The sequence below is a fragment of the Bison bison genome, unplaced genomic scaffold, assembly GCF_000754665.1.
Source record: "Bison bison bison isolate TAMUID 2011002044 unplaced genomic scaffold, Bison_UMD1.0 scf7180017864172, whole genome shotgun sequence".
Classification (NCBI taxonomy): Eukaryota; Metazoa; Chordata; class Mammalia; order Artiodactyla; family Bovidae; genus Bison; species Bison bison.
Genome location: NW_011494744.1, coordinates 3,301,045 through 3,317,807, shown reverse-complemented (window position 1 = coordinate 3,317,807; position 16,763 = coordinate 3,301,045). Strand labels below are relative to the sequence as shown.

The following is a 16,763-nucleotide window of genomic DNA, read 5'->3' as shown; positions in this document are numbered from 1 at the left end:
TTTTAAAAAGTACATGCAAAAATACCATAAATAAGGAATATTTGCATATATACAAACAAAAACTGAAAAAATTCCAACCACTGATGACCAAGCCATTTTACTTCTCTCTTTTCCTTCATCCTAGTAGAATTGGTAATGAATTCTTTGACGCATGATAATGGATTTTTGAATGAGTGACTTATTTGCAGAAAGTGTACAGATTTAACAGAGTCAGGAATGGAAAGCAAAGCTAAAAAGGTTATTGTAATAAGAGACAAGCTGTGGGATGAGTTGGGTAGAATGGGAAGAAGTCAGGTCAGGGTAGTAAGATTCTAGGTGGCTAGTCTCTACATCTGGCTGAACTTCAGAAAACCCAGGGAGTTTTCTAAAATAGATTTCAGTGTCCACTCACAGATATTCTGATTCAGAGGGAACAGAATAAAGTGTAAAATAAAAACAAGCAGAATTTAACCAAAATAGATTTAGACCATAGAATGTCAGCCCACCCCTTTCATCTATAGGAAAGGAAACAGTTTTCTCACAGGATTTTTGCATTCACCCACAGGAGACAAGGGGGAAGCAAGCCAGTGGCCATCTCAGCCTTTCTTGGTTTCTTAAAAGTAGCTCCTGGACATTTCATTTTAAAAAGGGGAGTCTGCAGCTTTCAGAAAAGGAAAAACCATTGGTTCTTCAGACCCTTTCTGACTTTGTGATGTTTGAATTCTACATGATACGGCAAAGGGCGAAAAAGACACAAAGGCGGTGGTGTGGCTTTTCCCACAGAAAGCTGTCTCCTCTCCGGGGCTGCGTGTTGGTTCTTTCCCTGTGCGGAGCAAGCTGAAGGATAGTCTGAACCACTCAAGTTCATGATAGTCCAGTCCAAATATGTAGTAGGATCAGTTGTTGAAAGGAGGCGGTAACCTAAATGTTTCCTCTAACAGTTAGTGACTTGTTTTTCAGCATTTTTTAAAGGACCATTAAATTTTAAATGCTAAAAATAAAAAAGTGTCAAACTTACTTAAAATGTGTGATTTGTAAACAGTACTCCAGCTTCCTAGATTCATGGCATGTGTGTATGTCAGTCGCTCAGTCATACCTGGCTCTTCGTGACCCCATGAACTGTAGCCCACCAGGCTCCTCTGTCCATGGGATTCTCCAGGCAAGGATACTGGAGTGGGTAGCCATTCCCTTTTCCAGGGGATCTTCCCGACCCAGGGATCAAACCCAGATCTCCTGCATTGCTGGCGGATTCTTTACCGTAATAGCAGAAGGTCTGTTATTTGTGATTCAGTGGACTCAGAACAGCTCTGATGGAGTCCAGCCTGCGGCTGGTCTTGTACAGCGCCACAGGTAAATGAGTGAATGCCCTGCAGCAGCGAGAGCGTTCTGTCCTCACAAACCCTGGCTTGCCCCAAGTACTAACAGTAGGACTGTTCACATATGCAACCACTGTGACAGCCGCAATCTTTCGAACTTGACCTTTGTTGCAAATTATGGAAAAGTTGACTGTCTCTAGAACATGAGTTTAAAAATATAATAATAATTAGTCTTAATTGTCATAATCGCTATTCCCAAGAACTATTGTAAACCATAACTGCACATTTTTTAAAGTCTTTTATGTATACTCTGCATTGTTTTTCTATCAACACAGTCTTACTCATCATCTGTTTTTATTTTATAGTCATACCCCATGGTATTGCAGTACCGACCAAGAATTGATTTCGGTTAGACCAAGGGGCCCAGACCCCGCCGAACGAGCCCTGCACTATGTCGACAGATTGCACAGTGAAAGGTGTGTGGACTAGAGGGACGCAGCCAGACTCTCACATTGCGAACAAGGCCACTGTCTGTCTCTAAACTGTCAGTTGCATTTATGTTGTTTCTATTCAGAGCAAACCAAGTGCCATTCTGCCACCGAACCATCTGCATAAGGTGTCGTGCCGTCTCCCGGTGTACAATACAAGTCATGGTTGGAATCAGTAGGTGTGCGGCCATGACCTAGCCTTCTCAATATTTTGCTTGCCTGTTCCAAGATTGTTCTAATGTTTGATTACACTAGTAATATGGCTCAATCTTTGTGGTGTTGCAGTTTTCACATACTTACTATTTGATTAATTCTTGTTTAAATAGAGTACTGTACAAGGAACTAATAATTATTATATCTTGAAATTATTTTGTATGGGAAATATATTTAGAGAAATGGCCTTTGAGCCACTGTCCTGTTTGCGGTAAGCTTTTTGTGTGCAAAATAGTTCACTCTTGAGTGTGCAAGTCCTTTTGGGAAGAATCCCAATTGTTCTGTACATTAGAGCACATTATAACTGTAGGCATTTGGGGTCATCTGTCTGTGTAGTCTACAGTCGCACAAGGAGGCCTGTTCGCCTTCCAGAAAATGTACATGACTCCTTGGAGAGTGAAGTGAGATTCATAACCATTTGAAATGTTGGCAGCTGATCACATTCACTTCTAACAAAACCCATGTTTCAGTGAGGTTAATCTTTCATAATGCCTTATGATGAGCGGGTGCTGCTTCCTGAGACGTCATTGCCGTTGTGTAGCCCACATTACTGTGTGTGTCATGATATTGTGGTTCTTAATCTAACAAGTACACTTTTCCCTTTTTCAGTTGGCCTTAGGTGTGTGTCAGTGTGGCATGCAGAAAGTTATGATGATTTTAAATACTAGGGGTTTAGAGCAGGTAACATTAGCTATTTTATGGATTTCAAAAATCTCAAAGCAATTGTAGATTAAAACTGTTAGTAACCTGTCACATTTCCAAACCATATGCATAAACTAGAACAAATACTGTGTCATAGATAAATATGCTAACCAGAATTAATGGTTTGAGGATATTTCACTTTAGATCCTGTAGTAATTAGGGGGAACTGGGATTATCGTTTTATAAATAAGTTCTTTAAGGTCAGAGCTATGATAATGTCCTTGGTTTTGCAGTTTTGTTAAGTCTTCCATTCCTTTTGAGATGAGTCTGCAAGTCAACAAAAGTCTTGTTACCTTAAATGATATGAAGAACTTCATTTTAAACCTCTTAAAATCTACACTGTTTCTCATAAGCTTTGGAAATCCAGTTTGACTAATTGCTTTGAAACAAAGTTAACTTCTGAAACTTAGGAAATAATCTTAAAAGTTAGGAAAAATACTTGTTTTAGAAATCTGACATGAGCACAATCTGTGTGTTACACACATAGCTTTTATACTGTATTTTCCAGTAAAATGTATCATAAGCTAATGCCTTCTAAATCTCAAAATGCTTCTTGGAAATAAAAGTATATGACTCTAAGAAACACAAAATACAGCTAAATCTTGATGCATTTCACAATATAAAAGGCTGAAACGTCATAATTATCTTTTCTGTATATCTTTGTTTCAAGTCAAAAAGTCTAAAGTTTTCTGTTGTTTTTGGCCTGACTTTTGTGGAAAAGGTCATGGCAATATTTTTTAAAATTTCATTTTGTTAAATTGTGTTTGTGCTTGGAAGGGCTCACAAACAGAATTTAAAAGGCAGATTTTTGTTAACTCTTAAAAAATGGTTGGAACAGACCATTACACTAAACCAAAAACTGAATTTACTCTCCAGCTACAGAAATTATTTTGCTGTGCTGTGAAATCCAGTTCCCTGACATCTCTAAGGCATTTTTAGATTTCTTAAAAATTTGTCGTATCTAGGTCAGTGATTACTTATGGAAGTTGATTTTTAATTAACTCAAATTGAGAGTGCATTTTAAAAACCACAAATGAGACCTGGATGTTTTCGGGTTCCCAGCCAAAACTTACAGCCTTAAATGAGTTTTATATACATGATCTCTTTAAATTTGGCCTGTTGCCTCATCTTATGTAATGTCTCTATTTTCCAAGGAAATGTATAGGAAGTAATTATGGAATTGAGAATAGTTTTATATAGAATTCCTTTATTTAATGTTACTGTATTAACGTTTTTATTGAAATGCAGTGGAATATGTGCCAAAACATGTGAAAACTCTTGCATAGAGAAGGGCATCTGTTATATGGGGAAAGGTACACATTTTATGATGGTCCTGAATAATGTGGTGTTACTGTTTGAACCACAGACTTCTTCATCTGTTCAACTATGGTTTTTAAGTATGGGACTACTTTCATGTCTAGTAATACACTAATCCCTAGTTACTTATCCCCTGAGTCAGGCTGTGAAATTTGTAAGAAACCAGATATAGAAAAAATACACAGGCAAAAATACATAGATGGTCAGTTTTACAAACTTGGGGTGCTAATAAAATTAACTCTTTATACAGATACCCTATATGAATAATCATCTGAATCTGCAAAATTGGAGAATAAAACTAAGTTTTTATTTTGTCTCTTGTTTCTTAAGCAACAAACTGAAAGAACTTTACTTCCACAAAAGATTTTGTAATCGGTTATCAGATTTTGTAATCGGTTATCTCTGCTTTAGATATCATAGATGTCCAAGGGTCAAGGGACCTTGGATCTAAAGAAGGCCTGTGCGTTGGAAGACATCAGTTTAACTGAAGTAATCACATTAGTTAATAGAAAAATCCAAATATGGCCCTTTCTCCAGGTTAACAAAATGCTTTTAAGTATTTCTAAAAAAAAAAAAAAGGTTCACTGATGAGGTGATACTAGATCATTCAGTCTGGGGTCCAGGTACCTTGGGTGATGCTTTTAGAAAAGTATGTTATTTCTTTATTCATTAAAAGTCTGTCCCATATTAATATGCTACATTTTATAAATGTAATGAGTTTGCTCAACTATATGTAACCTAAATTAAAATGATTCTTTAAGGGGGAAAAAAGTATGTTATATAATATTGTGAACTGTTTAGCTTTATTGAACTATTTAAGAGAAAGTGCCTCATCGCTAAAGTGCATTTCTGTTTTAGATTTACTGCATAAGTTTTGAGTTTTCTGTCCCTGTCTCTTATCAATGGTTTTATATCTAAATAGGCTCTTGTAAGTTAGAGTAATCTCTTTTTGAAAGATTTTCATAAGAAAATAGATATCACCAAAGACATTTTAGTGTTAATAACCATGTTAGCGAGAGACAGTTTTAACTGTTTGGAGGTTGGAAATTTTTAGACTGCAATTTACTTTTATATAATTAGGCAATAACCTTGAGTAGTTGCTAAAATATCACCAAAGAAAGACTTTAAACTTAATTTTCATGGTAAGATCAATCAAATGCAGGTTTTTCTTGCAATAATCAGAACATACTTCCTTTCAGCCATGTTTCTTATTTTTCCAGCACCATCTGGAATTTCTTAGGAAATTCTCAAAGGTGAAAAAGAGATTAACACAACCAGTAGCCTCCCTCTGGATGAAAAATGGGAGAAATACATAGTTTGGAGAGAAAACTGAAATTGAGATTTTAAATTCTAATTTGAGAAGATTTTTATCCCATGGAGGCGATATGGACTAAAATTATGCTTATTTAGTTCCTGGGTTCTTAGTAATATGAGAAATTTTATTAAAGACAGACTTTGGTAAAAGTGCGGACATGCTTCCTTGTGTAGAAAACAGTACATTCTCTTGGACTCACATAAGTAAATGCTTTTTCTGTATCCAAAAACAGAAATTTTCCTAAAGGCCTGTGGGTTTTTTTTTTTTTTTAAAGTAACTCTTTGTCTTGTTTCTCAGCAGTTATTTTGTTTTTAGAATTTAACCGTACAGCCAAATTCGGCAAGACGGGCCCCAGATGAAGAGCATGCACATCAGGTTAAGCCCTGACCTCACACCGATATTTTGGGCAGCCCGTGCTGTGGGCCACCTCAAGTAAAGCCCACACGAATGAAGTCTTCCTGACAGGCCCCTAGGTAAACCTCCCGGGCTAGGGTAAAGATGGATGTACTCATTACATACTCTGGTGTACCATAGGAATTTTCCAGCAGGCTATACTTTATACCAGTGAGATGTAGATACTGGTTGTGGGCATTGCAAAAAGAGAGCTTGCCGTAGCTTTAATTTTGGAAACATAAAAATATGAAATGCTATCATTTTAAGATACACCTCTGTCCCTACAATAAGGAATATAACCTGTCTGACAGATCTGGTTTATGAAAATTGAAAAACATGCTAAAACTCAAACCCTCTACAAGCACAAAATAACCAACTAATTCTGGATTTACTTGATACACTTAGTTCAGTAGTATTTTGTTGAAAAAAGTTCAGATTGAAAGTTCATTAAAAATACTTAAATATTACATCACAGGGTTTTCATAGTTTTTTCTTAAAGCCGTAGCATTTTCCCAATAATTTAAAAGTGATTCTCTTCCCACTGTAATATAGTTTTCACAAGCAGTGTTTATTTGCTATCCTGACTATATTTTCAAATACAGTTAAAATGCTTGAGCACTTCCTTTTTAGAAAGTTATGAAATTAAACAAAAATAATTTAAAATGTGTCTGCATACTTGCTATGCCCCTTTTGGATTCAGAACTTGAGACATTATTCAGAAATGCGTTTTAATTTTAGTTGTCTTTAGAATCAAGTGAAACATTAAATACTGGGTCCAGTTTTCTTCCATTTTTCAGAGCTTCGTGGAATAAGAAACGAATCTAGTATAAACTGAAGATTAAATATTTCTGGGCAGTGCAGAAATAGTGAATAGATTATGTGTATGTGGACTTCACATCAGTCCAGCATAGCAGGCGTTCTGCACATTAGAAATGGAATGGGATCAGCCTACCATTGTTTGGGGGCGGTTTTCTTTTGCTGTATTTTTTTGAATGGGGATAGGGGCCCAAGTGTCCTTATGAAGCTGTGGTCGGCGACAAGAGCTTGTGCGGGGAGCACCAGTGTTCTGCTGCGTTTCCTGCTTCTGGCAGCTCAACAGCACGCACCAGTTCTTAACAGAGTAGCCCTCACGTTAAATTAAACCATCATAGACTATACTGTACAGTTCTGTTGCTAATTTTCCTTTGAAATATGAAATATTTTAAGCTTTCTTTTTGTCAAAAGTGGTAACATCTTAATACAAATAAAAACCTTTTTGTGGTTGTAAGATTTAGCTTATAAATCATTCAAATTGAAGTGAAAGATTACCAGGTCATTGTTAATGACTTAGTCTATTAAGAATATATGTATTTTTGTAAAGGGAAAGCACTTGTAGATATTTAATCAGTACTATATGTCTGTTTTGCAGAAATAAAATGCTGCTTAGAGATTCTCTTTAAATATTTTTTATTTTTGTGCTCAAATGTATTTTCTGTTGATCTATGGAATGTTCTGTACAAAGCTGTATGGTTGTACTGTTGGGCTAGATACTTTTGTTTTTTAAAATCTGGACTTAGCCAAGTATATTTGACCATGTTAAAAATAGTATCTTTGTTATTAAAAACTTGATTGCATAATTTTTTGTCTGTCATCCTTCATATCAGTAGCTGCAGATCATAACCTTCATTGAAAAGTTTCCATTAAGTATTATTGTAGCAAATTTTATAAACATTTGTTGAATATTTGAGATAAAAAATCTTTAGGAAATGTTTGTTTACTTTAGAGATGGCAGGCTGGCCCTCGAATAATACTGCAGTTTTCACACAACCGTAGTATGCGAATTCTATTCAAGTTCCCATAAACTACAGACCAGCAGACACGGGAACATATCCAGGGATGTAAAATAAGGGGCAAACCTTTCATGGTCTAAAGGCATTGAAATCACACAGGCCTGTTCTCATCACTGTGGAATTCTGTTGGAAATCAATACCAAAGGATATTTGAAAACAGCCCACATATTGTCAAGTTGCAGTGTGACATTTGCCAAGAGATCTTTGACTCAGCCGTTGAAAGCCTCAGTAAAGTTAAAAGACTGAAAAAAACAGGGTGACTACAGAGAAGAAAAATTTAAATGAGAAGTTAATATCAAAGATACTTGAAAAACCCCGTGTATTTGGAAATTAAGTGTCCACTATAGGAGCCATACAAGGTATATTAGAAAGTATTTGTAAACAATAAAAATGAAAGAATTTATCAGAATTTGTTGCAGTTAAAGCTGCTCAAGGCACCTAAATACAATGTGGAATCTTGAATAAGGTATGAAAACAAATAATGGACGCTAGCATAAAGTTTTGTGAAATTTGAACAAAATGTGCAGTTAATGACATCACATGTTAATTTCCTGTCTTTTTTTTTTTTTTTTTACAACATAGTGCTTCTTTATATACTCAGAATTGGATTAGAAGTTTCAAGCCTCATTCAATATTTTTTTAATCACAAAGATAATAAGTTTTCTAGACTTTTAGCAGTAATACTAGATTACTAGTAACACTAGATTAGATTACTACTGTTTAGCAATACTACTAAAATAAATGGAACTATATTAAAGTTTTGAGTGAATATAAATTAGAAGTCTAGCATTCTCTGCATAGTCAAGTGTAATCAAAATGTCTAAATATTTTAGGCAAAAAATTCATAAATTTTTGAAAACATGTAATATACATACTATTTATATTAAAAAATGTTAGTCACTCAGTCGTGTCCCACTCTCTCCATCGTGTCCCACTCTTTGTAGCCCACCATGCTCCTCTGTCCAAGGAATTATCCAAACAAGAAACCTGGAGTGGGTAGCCATTTCCTCCTCCAGGGGATTTCCTGACCCAGGGATCAAACCCAGTCTCCCTCACTGCAGGCAGATTTTTAACCATCTGAGCCACCTATTTGTATTTATGTATACAAAAGCTTTTCTACTAGATAAAGGCCTGAGAAAGAAAAACAAAAAAGAGATGGAGAAATCAGAAAACAAACTAAATTAAATGAGAGCTCTAAATATGAAATAGAAAAAAAGTGAAACCAGATACAAGATCATCACACAGTCCAGTTGTCTTTAAACAAAGCTGCTCACTAGACACATCTGGAGCTTTGGAGAAAAGTCCAACTGATTGCAACAACAGACTGTTCTCTTCAGCTCATTAGATAAAGCCTTGTTTTATTATTAAAATACCTTGCCTGGGGAATTCTGGATGGGCTAAAGTAAGAGATTAGTTAGAAGGTTGCAATGACTCATATCTCTGCCCCATATGTCTGCCCTTAGACAAAAGTGCCTGAAGCTTTGTCTGAGATTAGTGATACCATGGAGGTGTCAGGAGACCCCAGGCACGCAGTGGGGTAGAAAAGCAGCACCTTCTGAGCAAAACTTTGGCTCTTTAGCATCACCCTCCTCGGAACTGGTGCAGAATAGGAAAGCATTTGTGAGGACTGTGTGTATGAAGTGCTCAAAATGTAGCCTCTAATACTTTTATCCCAGGTCAGGGGCTGGAACAGGGGAAGGCCTCAGGGAAGTGAAGGCCAAATGACGTGCCCGAAGAAAAGAGGAAACCATTCTGTGACCTGCTAACCAGTCTGCCATGCCTCCACTTGGGAAAAGGGTCACTTTACCCCGTTTTTAGTGCTTTGTCAACACAGGCTCAGCTCTGATCTTTTCACCAGTTTAAAAAGGTATGGAGGAGTCTGCACCCCAGCTGGGCCTGAGAAGGTAGGGAGCCAGACCTGTTTGTCTGGAAACTGAGGAATTTGCAGACAATATTTTGCTGGAAGCCATGAATACTGCTTGACACTGAAGCCCCTGCTGTGCGATTTGGGTGCCAGGATTACCATCAAATGGAGAAGCATGCCCCAAAAGAAGAAATAGTGAATGATCACTCCACACCTTCCACCACCAAAGCCCTGCTCTTACCAAACCCAACTCAGATCTCAATTCCAGCAGGCTGAGCTGAACTTTCTCCTCCTTCTGTACCACTTAACACTTTCATTGCAACCACAGAAATTATGTTTTATTGTCCTCCCATTACGTTGTGAGTATCAAGAAGGATGTCGACCATCATTGTGGTGCATCCTCACCCGCACAACACATTTGCATAGTAACTGCCACCCATAAAACCCATGAAGTGAAACAGTTTCGGTTTCAGAAGGCAGAGCAAAGCTGATAAGTCTCCAGCCATCCCCAAAGGTCTCCTGGTATCATTTCTCTTCTCATAAAGATAACAGTCATATTGGGTTAGGACACCACTCCTATGACCGCATCAACCTTAATCGCCTCTTTGAAGACACCACATTCTAAGGTCCCTACCCCACAGAGGAGGCATCACCGCAATGCCAACGGAAACAACAAAGAAGCAAAAAAGCTCAGCCATCTGCCGTCTCCCTCTGATCACCTGCAGATCACAGCCCAGGTGACCCAGTGTTCTCCCTGACTTGCCGGGAGCTAAGATGCCAACAAGTAACTCAAATCTGGCTTAGCTAGAGCCATTACAATCACATGGTCACTCATAAAACTTACTCCCACTGAATGTACTAATACATCAAGGATGCAGCAGAGGGTCTGCCACGTGGTAGGTACTTTACAAAGATCTCCCTTCTCTGACTCTCACCCATTTAACCATCAGAACAATCTGTGAGATAAAAGCAAAAACAAACACATGGGACCTCATCAAACTTACAAGCTTTTTCACCACAAAGGAAATCAGAAACAAAATGAAAAGACAACCTACAGGTGGGGAGAAAGTATTTGCAAATGATGCCACCGATGAGGTCTTAATTTCCAAAATATGCAAACAGCTCATAAAATAACAACAACAAATACCAACCCAGTTGAAAAGTGGGCAGAAGACCTAAACAGACATTTCTCCAAAGATACATAGATGGCCAGTAGGCGCATGCAAAGATGCTCAACATTGCTCATTATTAGCAAAATGTAAATCAAAACGACAGTGAGATATCACCTCACCAGTCAGAATGGCCATCCTTAAAGCCTACAAATACTAAATGCTGGAGAGGATGTGGAGAAAATGGAACCCTCTTATTCTTTTTGGGGACTTCCCTGGTGGCTCAGACGGTAAAGCGTCTGTCTACAATGCGGGAGACCCGGGTTTGAGCCTTGGGTTGGGAAGATCCCCTGGAGAAGGAAATGGCAATCCACTCCAGTACTATTGCCTGGAAAATCCCATGGACAGAGGAGCCTGATAGGCTACAGTCTAAGGGGTCGCAAAGAGTCGGACATGGCTGAGTGACTTCACTTTCACTTTCATACTTTTTGTAGGAATGTGAGTTTGTGCAGCCACTATGGAACACAGTATGGAGGTTCCTCAAACTAGACTTGCCATATGATCCAGCAATACCACTCCTGGTCATATACCCAGACAAAACTAGACTTCAAAGAGATATATACACTCTTATCTTCATAGCAGCAATATTTACAATAACCAGGACATGGTAACATCCTAAATGTCCATCAAAGGATGAATGGATAAAGAAGATGTGACACACACACTCGATGAACTATTACTCAGCCATAAAAAAGAATGAAATAAGGCATTTACAGCAACATGGATTGACCTAGAGATCATCATACTAAGAATACTTATATGGGGAATCTAGTAAGATGACACAAATCTTTGAAATTCCATGGGCTGTAACCTGCCAGGCTCCTCAGTCCATGGGATTCTCCAAGCAAGAACACTGGGGTAGGTGGCCTTTTCCTCCACCAGGAGACCTTCCCAATCCAGGGATTAAACCAGCATCTCTAATCGTCTCTTGCATTGGCAGGCAGATTCTTTACCACTAGCACCGCCTGGGAAGCCCCAATAAAATATGAGACAAATGAACAAAATAGAAACAGACTCAGAGAACAGACTTGCATTTGTCAAGGGGGAAGAGGGTCTGGGAGGGAAGGGTTGGGAGTTTGGGATTAGCAGACGCAAACTACTATTAATATATATGGGATGGCTAAACAACAAGGTCCTACTCTTGGGGGAACAACTGACCAAAACTGCCCATCCTGGCCAGGCAAGACAGTAGCTCCTTGCATGAGTTATCTTACCATGGAGGGCCTAGTAAAGAAGTAGGAACCAACAATCTACCACCAACAGGAAGGATTTGGGAAAGGTCAAAAGGGGAGAGGAGGCTCTAGTCCATATGTCCTACCAGCCTTCCAGAATCCTTCTCACTGGAATCTATCTTGACTGAGTAATGTACGTGCCACCAGGAAGGACCCTGAGTCAGAATGATTAGCCAGAGACAACCCAGAAATCCCATCACTATAAAACCCGAGACTTCAAGCAGAGTAGTTCTCCTGGGTTCCTGCCCCTGCTGTTCTCCCCGGGCGCCCTTCCCAATAAAGTCGCTTGCTTTGTGAGCACGTGTGTCGCCTCAGACATTTCCAAGTGTTAGACAAGAGCCCACCCTTGGGCCCTGGAAGTGATTCCCCTTTCTGTAACACTGCTGTATAGCACAGGGAACTATATTTAATATCCTGTGATAAACCATAATGGAAAAGAATATAAAAATGAATATATGGGACTTCCTAGGTGGCTCAGTAGTAAAGAATCCGCCTACAAAGCAGGAGACCTGGGTTTGATCTTTGGGTTGAGAAGATCTCCGGAGAAGGAAATGGCAACCTACTCCAGTAGGTTCTTGCCTGGGAAATCACATGAACAGAGGAGCCTGGCGGGCTATAGTCCATGGGGGTCACAGAGTTGGACACAACTTAGCGACTAAACAACAACAACAATATTGACTAATACCTCAATATAAATAAATAATTTTAATGAATATATACATATAACTCAGTTTATATCTATATGTATTTATATGCATAATTTTGCTTTATGTAGAAATGAACACAACATTGTAAATCAAAAAAGTGAAAGGCAGGCAGTCATGTCCAACTCTCTGCGAACCCATGGACTGTAGCCCCCGCCAGGCTTCTCTGTCCATGGAATTTTCCAATCAACTGTAAGTCAATTAAAACAAAAAACAAAAAAACAGACCTGTGAGATAGGCATTATTAGTCCAATTTTAATGATGTGAAAGTGATCTAAATCACTCACAGTCACAAGAGATGTATTTGGGTCTCCACCATGGACCTATTTCCAAAGATGAGTCTATTCTCAGGGCCCCTGGCTCTGCACCTGAGAGCTGAGAGCTATAGAGCAGCCTACCCTCAGGCCCTCCTGGCCGCTCCAGGATGGATCACATAGCGGATAAATACTAGGCGGCCAGTATGTAACCTAAGATGATTGGCCGCTCCAGGATGGATCACATAGAGGATAAATACTCGGCAGCCAGTGTGTAACCTAAGATGATTGTGGTCAACACATCATTTTGAGGACCCACTGTATATACCAGGCACTGCCTGAGCCTCTGGGGATCCAAGTGGTTAGCCAAACAGCTAACTGAGCCGCCAGTGTGGGAAAGAGACACACATTAAACAAAGACGAGAAATACATGATAATAAGAGCAGTAAGTGGGCTGAAGAAAATAACCGCTGTGACAGAGCACGGAAGGTCCGACCTTTCTAAGAAAATGGCATTAAGTGGAGATGAGAGAGGAGCTGGGGTGGCAAGGAAAGAATATTCCTGAGAACACTAAAAAGGGAGAGCCCGTGCTGCCCGGCCACCTGCAGCCACCTGACAAGGTGGCAAGTGGCGGGAGAGAATTCTGCAGAAGGTGGTAAGGGACTGGGTCACATAGATACTTTTCCTGCTAAGTCGCTTCAGTCGTGTCCGACTCTGTGCGACCCCATAGATGGCAGCCCACCAGGCCCCCCCATCCCTGGGATCCTCCAGGCAAGAGTACTGGAGTGGGTTGCCATTGCCTTCTCTGACAGATACTTTTAAGTCTTTTAAAAGCTTCTGTTTTAATTCTGAGCATGATGGGAAGGTTTTACACAGGCGCTTGACATCATCTTGTTTACACGTTTAAATGACCACCATGGAAGCTCTGTGGAGAATAGCTGGTAAAGAGGCAGGGGCTAGAAGAGACAAGGGAACAGGCTAAAATCCTAGCACAGTAGCTCAGGTGAAAAAGGCGGCAGGGTCCCAGACCAAAGAGACGGACCTCAAGATGGAGAGAAGTGGGTTTCTTCGCATACATCACCCCGACCCCAGCTACAGTGAGACTACCTTTAATGAAACCTAAGTTTTTAGGATGAGTGAACTTCTAGATGGGGATGGGGAACTCAGACCAAGAGGGTGGGAAGACAAAACTGAGGGGCAGCCACACCTACACTCCCAGCACTGCCTTAGAAAACCCACAATGAAAACAGGAGGAGAGCAGGAGCAGGGAGGGGATGTTAGGATGGGAGAAAGGGCCCTGGAAACCTTTAAGCAGGGCTCCCACGGAGCCGGCTTCTGCTCTGCTGAGCGCACGTCTTGCCTGGCCAGGCCTGCGCTCCCCACCAGAGGCCCAGCCCCAGCACCTGCTCAGGACATGGGATACTATCCTTTGGAAATGCTCTTCTCCCCGCACCCAGAGGTGGTCCTTGCTTGCTCCTTCCCCATTACCCTTCACACAGCCTTGTCCTGGCCTGGGCATAGCAATAACCCCTTGGACTCCAGGTAGGGCTCTCCCACTGATTAACTGAAAGTGTGAGTCCCTCAGTTGTGTCCGACTCTTTGCAGCCACATAAACTGTAGTCAGCCAGGCTCCTCTGTCCATGGGATTGTCCAGGAAAGAATACTGGAACAGGTTGCCATTTCCTACCCCAGGGGATCTTCCCAATCCAGGGATCAAACCAGCATCTTTTTCATCTCCTGCATTGGCAGGTGGACTCTGTACCATGGCCCCACTTGGGAAGCCAGAAAGTGAGTCACTCAGTCATGTCTGACTCTGCAACCCCATGGACTACAGTCCATGGAATTCTCCAAGTCAGAATACTGGAGTGGGTAGCCTTTCCCTTTTCCAGGGAATCTTCCCAATCCAGGGACTGAACCCAGGCCTCCCACATTGCAGGCAGATTCTTTACCAGCTGAGCCACAAGGGAAGTCCAAGAATACTGGAGTGGGTAGTCTATCCCTTCTCCAGTGGATCTTGCCAACCCAGGAATTGAGCCAGGGTCTCCTGCATTGCAGGTGGATTCTTTACCAACTGAGCTATCAGGGAAGCAGTGAATGTGACGTTAAACCAACAGAACTCACGAGATGTAGTTAACACACCTGGATGAGAACATCAGCAACCCAGGACTTTCTCAGCACTCTCTAAATCACAAAGCACAGTCTCAATTCAGAACTCAGAAAGTCCAGTTCAGTATATTGATCAATAACTACTTATTGCAAGGTTATACTTCTTCCCTGCTCCTAACTAGGGCCCAGTAGAGGGTTACATACTTTCCAAAAATGGAGGATAATGGTCCTCCTGTCCTGATGTGTTCTCCCTGGTTTGGGTATGTGGTGGGGAAGGAGAAATCAAAGAACAGCAGAGCAGCTTGCACACCGGCTCCAAGCAATCTGGACCTGACTGATGTTTAAATCCCCCTTTCCCAGAACTCTTTCTGGGTTCTTCAGAGGGTCCCCTCTGAATCCTTCAACCATCACTCACCTCACCAGGAGCCATGCCTATTTCAGTGGGCTATTCCTGGTACCCCTGACCTTCTATGCCAGTGCTACAGCCCACAGCCTCTTACTACAAGAGATGTCTCTTCTGCTCCCGGCTGATGTTCCTACTACAGATCCGTCACAGGGTCCCTGCAGGTCATGCAACAGTGATCCACAGTCAAAGACACATCTGTGATTCTTGTCAGCCCAGAAGCTCCTCTCCCCCTCTGCCTGTCCTGATGCCTCCAGGCTGAGAGGCATAACCTTGGCCCTCTAGATTCTTCCGGTTGTGTCAACTACAGTTAAGTGTCATCATAGCCACAGTCTCTCGTGTCAAGCCTTCCTGCTGAAGGCTGTTGGGGCTCCATCCCCATTAGACTTGGGTGGAAGGGTCAATACCCTGCACCTGTCTGCCTTGAGGAAGAGTGCGCACAGCTCAGCTCACGCCATAAATGCTCCCGCCTTAACTCCTGTAGTATTTCTTAGAAAATGTGAGAGGAGAGCTCACCAGGTGACCAGAAGCCTGGGCAGTTTATTATCACTGAGTCTGTGTGGACTCCTCTCTCTGCCTTCCCTCCCCTTGGCTCTCTCCCAGGTCACCAGAGGCAAGATGGCACTCACCCTTCAGCCACAACACAGCTCCTGACAATGCCAGGAAATGGAGACCTGCCTGCACCCTGCCTTGCAGCACCCAACCCAGACAGAGGGACTGAGGCCCTGGGGCCAGCCCAGGCCAGGCTTCCGAGACAGCTGCCCTTGGGAGCTAGGCTGAAGGGAGGGCAAGCGAAGTCCTGTCTGAACCACCAGAGTCCAATTAAACCACTGATTCTCTGAGTAAGGACAGAGTGACCCAGCCAGGGCCGGGGAAGGAGTACGTGAAACAAGCACCAGACGCTGTAGCTCCTACGATGCCTGGGGCTCAGCCGCCCACCTATGCACTTGGTGCCCAGCTGTTCTGGGCTGGTCAGTTCAACCTCCCAGCAGCCTTTGCCTTGGTTCCTCATATTCCCCGCCAGGAAGCAGTTGGGTGACCAGCTGCTGGAGTGGGGGGGCAGGTGGGGGGAGTGTTCTGGGAAGTTTTCCCATTGGGGCTGGTCAAGAAGGGAGAGGGAAATGGCCCAAGGACAGTGTGTCTGATTGTTAGACATGTGCTCATGGAAGAGCATCTCGGAGATTTCCATCTGAGGCAGCCCCAGAACTCCCTCCTGGTTACGAGGAGGATGACGGGAAAAAGAGCAGAGATCCAGAAGTCCGACCATGGAGCGCCTCACTCCCAGTTCAGCTACTCCCCAGCTGTGTGACCTTGGGCAAGCTGCTTCCTCTCTCTGGTCCTGCCTTGGCTACTTCACCCTGTACCTCCTCCTTCTTGCGACCCTCATCTCCACTGTGATTGTGTGTGTAGTATCTGTCTTCCCAGCCAGGCGGCAAGCTCCCTGAGCACACAAGCCAGTCTGCGTGGCTCAGCTCTATG

At 41.7% G+C, this 16,763-nt stretch overlaps 1 protein-coding gene across 2 annotated transcripts in view; it reads left to right on the top strand.

Moving 5' to 3' along the window:
- Positions 1-7,339, top strand: part of PCGF5 (polycomb group ring finger 5) — a 58,419-nt gene extending 51,080 nt beyond the window's left edge. For both annotated transcript variants that reach the window (XM_010842209.1, XM_010842208.1), the window contains exon 10: positions 1,661-7,339. In XM_010842209.1, coding sequence (XP_010840511.1) covers positions 1,661-1,708 — 48 coding nt within the window. In that variant the 3' untranslated portion in view covers positions 1,709-7,339. The remainder of the gene's footprint in view (positions 1-1,660) is intronic.
- The last annotated feature ends 9,424 nt before the right edge of the window (positions 7,340-16,763 follow it).